This window comes from Chenopodium quinoa, unplaced genomic scaffold (genome assembly GCF_001683475.1).
Source record: "Chenopodium quinoa cultivar QQ74 unplaced genomic scaffold, ASM168347v1, whole genome shotgun sequence".
NCBI lineage: Eukaryota > Viridiplantae > Streptophyta > Magnoliopsida > Caryophyllales > Amaranthaceae > Chenopodium > Chenopodium quinoa.
In genome coordinates, this window is record NW_018744460.1 from 547,840 (window position 1) to 553,099 (window position 5,260).

The 5,260-nt window shown below is 29.4% G+C and overlaps 1 protein-coding gene across 1 annotated transcript; it reads left to right on the forward strand.

Annotated features, from left to right (window-relative positions):
- The first annotated feature begins 741 nt into the window (after positions 1-741).
- Positions 742-5,260, forward strand: LOC110697405 (transcription factor LAF1-like). Its single transcript, XM_021874782.1, has 3 exons — positions 742-1,283; positions 3,227-3,356; positions 4,545-5,260. The coding sequence occupies exons 1-3, from the start codon at positions 1,142-1,144 to the stop codon at positions 5,140-5,142; spliced, it is 870 nt and encodes a 289-aa protein (XP_021730474.1). The 5' UTR covers positions 742-1,141; the 3' UTR covers positions 5,143-5,260.

The window sequence follows — 5,260 nt, forward strand, 5'->3', positions numbered from 1 at the left end:
ACTAAATCTCATTTTTAGATCTTAACCACCATCATGTATGTATAGTTATTAGTTATGGGAAAATCATTAATCAAAGTCTACAACAACCTTATTACTTTATTAATTAGTTTATTAACTAAAAGCTATGTCATCTAAGAAGTAGTAGTTTTCTTAATAATTTGCATGCATGAATCACATCATATATTTATTTATTTGCGTTACATTGAGAGTTTGATACCACCACAACTCATTTCTTTGAAATTAAGCATTGCACCATCATATGGTAAAATATTGAAATGAATATGTAACTATGTAAGGTGCTCTACATTAGATCGAGATGAGTACTGAGCTGAGGAAATTAAAAGACAAATACAAACTTTAAGCTTGGAAATAACTCCTTTCATCATTAGTTAATTAATTAATGGGTGTAATATATCTTAAGCTATGATCTTCTTCTCTTTTACATATTTTTTTTTTTTTGAAGAATTCTTCTCTTTTACATATTCTTCATTTGTATATAGGCCGCTTTTATACTTTTAACATGGTATATGAACGTACATTATAACAATCATGTTGCCCTTAACAACGTAACTAATATCATCTCTCAATAAATTAAAAAGTAATTCTTTATATATATGTCACCCATTGTAAATAATATACTTAAAAAGTCATCCATCAATATATAGGTCACCACATTTAATTTATAAATTGCACAAAACTTTGTGAAATAGTTAAGTGAACACACTACTTGTGCACTAATTTGTCTCTAGAAATGGTATATTAGAAAATATTGACAAGTCTTTATCATTTTCTTTTTATGTATAGTATATTTTATTCAAGTAAAAGTGCTAATAAGGCAAAAAAAATATTGAATAAAAAAAAAAAAAAGCATGACAACTGATCTAAGCTTTAAATAGGAAAGAAGGTCAATACATTGCTCACACATACATAACATCATCTTTCTCTTCCTTCTCTCATTGTCCTCCTAAACACTTTGATCATCTTAATATTAAGGCTCTCACTTAATCTAAGTTTCCTGAAATAAATTTCACTACTCTATTGATGATTTTCTTCAAATTTTGAGTAAATTATTTCTATTATTATTATTATTATTATTATTATTATTATTATTAGGGTTATCTAATTAGGCACCTTGCTAAAAATGGGTTACAAATCATTGAATAAAACAAAACCAAAAATAAAGCATAGGAAAGGTTTATGGTCACCTGAAGAAGATGATAGGCTAAGAAACTACATTCTTCATCATGGCCATGGATGTTGGAGCAATGTTCCCATTAATGCTGGTAACCCTTTTACTTTTTATTTATTTTTAAATATATAAAATTGTCGGTAAATGAAATATTATTTGACTTTTAGCTAAGTATTATTGTTATTATAATTTAAAACTGACGTACGTACTATTATAAAATTATAATTTAGATGGTCAATTTTTTTTTTTTTTACAGATCTTTTGTTCTCCATTTTCTGTATGAAATAAATGGCCTTAGCTTCACCTTATTTAAGCTTTGATTATTGAGCTTGTCAAGTGTCAAAATGTTTTATTGTATATTCTTGATTATAAATTAAGAAAAAAAAAATAATTAAGTCTGCCATTACAAATTTGCAGATGGCCTGGATCTCTAATAGACTTATACTTTATTGATGATAAGTAAAAGTATATAAGGAGCAACATAATTATAGAACTTATTTGATACTTTTGATGCGTAGTTTCCAAATATCAATTTTTTTGTTTCTTTTTTTATAATACAAATCCATCAAAAATATTTAAGCTTAAATGCATGCATTGGAATTTGTTTATATGGAATTTTGTTTACCAACTAATAAGGGCATCTTAATATGAATAAAATTAAGCTAAGCATAATATAATTAAGTGTTCATAAAAGGCTAGTTCTAGCTTTGCTTTATTAAGTCTTTGAACCATTAAAAGTAGTTTGGTGTTTAATAAATTAAAGTAGTTTCTTGATCATTGAAAAAAAGAAGAAGAAGATGATCAAGAAGAAGCCGAATCAAAGCTACATTATGAGTGATGTTTTTAATTTACTTTTTTTTTTTTTTTTTTTTTTTTTTTTTTTTTTGGTGAACATGAGAGCATGCATGTTTAAACATTTCTATTATTTGAGAAATACAAGAGCTTATAGCTTTATACAGATTTAATTAAATTACTCCGTATTACTTAAGAACATCTAGCTAGCTTCGTCCATCGATTGTTTACAGTAAGCTGTAAGCATCCCAATCATATGAAAGTACTAGTAAGAGTTTTAGGGTTTACATCATGCATGCAATATAGGGTGATACTTTTTGAATGTCCAAAAAAAAACTTATATATACTTTGTATCAGTTTATACGTAGTTAAAACCAAGCATAGCTTGGTCTAGTGGTAAGGTTTGCGTCTCATAACCATGAGGTTGTGGAATCAAACCCCACTAGAGGCACTTTGGGGTGGGGATTCCCTTACCCATCCCCCCCCCACTTCTAAAGTGCCTAGCCCGCTAACCCGGGTTAGGAGCACCTGTGAAAGGTTCTGGTCTGGTAGGGCCCTTTTCCTTACCAACCAAAAAAAAAAAATATACTGAGAAGTTAGAATTTATAATATGTCACTACCAAAAGTATGTGATACTTCATTTCTTCATGTTATATATGGTTGTTTTTTTATAATACTTCGTTTTAGTATTATGGAAGCTAGAGAACAAAAATAACCCAAATAAATGCGTAATACTCTTCGCTCATAGTCATAATTATGAAAGGTTAGGATCGGAGCATGTAGGGATTATGAGAAACCTATTCTGATCCGATCTGAACACATAATGAAAACCTTCGATGATCCGTACAAAAAATGTTGAAGCAAGAAGTTATGTTTTACTCCGTACATTATTTTGTAAATGAACCTTGGAAATGGTCTGTATCTTAAGGGCATAAAAAAGGACAATTAAAGAAATCTTTGCTTTGGCCAAAATAGGACATTGTAGAATTAGTATGCATGATAGGAGCTTGAGTCAAAAACAACAAGAATTTAAAAAGTGCAAGCAAAAGATAGTGACAATGACATCTATAATTTTAATAAAAGTTAAAAATTAAGTACTCCAATTGCTTTTTAGGTTGACTTTCTATTGAGAATAATCACCTCATCATTCTTTGTCTTTATATTTGTTTAATATGTACGGATTAATCACGGTGCTCTTACATTGGCCATTATAATTAGAAATTTACTAGCCAATTAATTTTTCAGGACTGCAAAGAAATGGAAAGAGTTGCAGATTAAGATGGATTAATTACTTAAGACCAGGGCTTAAGAGGGGCACGTTAAGTCCCCAAGAAGAGGAAACTATACTAGCCCTTCATTTTGCTTTCGGAAATAAGTAAGTTTAAATTATTCAATCGCGTATTTGATTTATTTTGATATGATGGTTATATATATATCTAAAGCAAAAACATATACTATAAGGTTAATCACCTCGAAAATGTGTAAAAATCAACTTTGCAAAGGGCCGGGGTGATAGCTTGTATGGGGTGATTAAAGATAGCGTATGTTTACAACCTACTCGTATTCATTTCCTTGGTTTAGTAAAGCTATAAAAAAAATGTGACAAAATTGTAAAAATATACCTACTCCGTACTTTTTTATTTTTTGCACATGTTAAAAATTACGAGTGCCTAATAATATAGCAAGACCCCACTTTATTAACAATATTTGTTGTTATATCATCAAAATATATATCGCACAAACACAATAATCAAATTTTAGTCGAATCAGACCAAACTAGTCCACATCAAATCCTTAAAAAATTAAGAATAAAACATTTTATTATCATCAAGTGAAGAGAAAATAGCTTAAATCATCACATCCCTCCCTATCTTTCTCCCTCTTTTTACATTGTAATTAAGTAATTTGGTCTTTGTGTAAGAAAGAACTAAGCTAGTACGTGAGTTTCATTGGATACTTCTATATCGGGCATAGTTTTACCAGTATATTGTCAATTTCATCATTAAAGTTGCTTCATCTTGGCAGTTTCCTCCTAGCTTAAGGTACTCTTGGCATCAAGCCATTGCTAAACATGCAGACAAAATTTACCACTATATTATAGTGCCGCAATAATCTAATGATTAAACGAACTACATTAGGCACAACATTAATTAGCTAGGTTGTCACTCAACCCTAAACTTTAACTTAATTAGAACTTTAATTTAATGCTATAAAAAATAATCATCAAGCAATATATAGTAATCTTAGCCAGAGAAAAGCAAAACATTGTCTAGGAAAATTATGTCTAATTGCGTAAATATTTTCATTTAAAGGTATGTTTTCTTTAAACATGCATGAAATGATCGATAATAATGATGATATGGGTACGTAAAACTTTGTATTAACTTCTCATTACTTTCGTCTAAGGTACTCAACCAAGGTGTTGTACCGGTTTTTTTAAAAGAAAATTTGTTCCTATAACCATCAAGTTCAAAATTTTATAGGAAGAGTATGTAACGCAATGATTTAGAACTTTAATTAACGTGTTACATACTTTGTATAACGTTTCATTCTTTGTTAACAGATGGTCACAAATAGCACAACATTTGCCTGGGAGGACTGATAATGAAATTAAGAATTTTTGGCACTCTTATCTCAAGAAGAAGGTAACAAGGAGAGAAAAAAATGAACCAATATCAAAAACGCAATTAACTAGCTCAACCCTTCAAGAAAAAATCGAGTCTCCCGTAAACTCGAACGCCACGACTTCAAGTTCCGATCAAGGTTCTACAATGAATAATGTTACTCAATTAACTAGCAACAATCAAAGTGCCTTACCAAAACTATTCTTTGCTGAATGGTTGAACTTGGATAGTACTTTAAACAATAATAATGGACATTATTTTGCCCAAGTTAATCAATTTCCTTGGTACAATAATTATTCCAGGAATATTGATCATGTTACATATAATTTGGATTTGGAGGATGGTCATACGCAAAGATTTACGTACAACGAAGGATCATGTAGCAATGATGAATTATATAATGAAGCAGAAAATGTTGTGTTTGATTCACAATTCAAGATTGAAGATCAGAATTCAGAGATTGTGCTGAATGATATTTTATATGGAAGTGAAATTCCAAACAATTATTTTGTGGGAAGTAATTTAATGTATATTTAAGAGGCTTTAGATTATGATTGATGTATATTTAAGTTAAGAAAAATTGTATAATATATGACTTGCTTTTATTTTGTTCTTTGGGTTAAAACTATATAGCTCGAGTGATAATAAAATCATA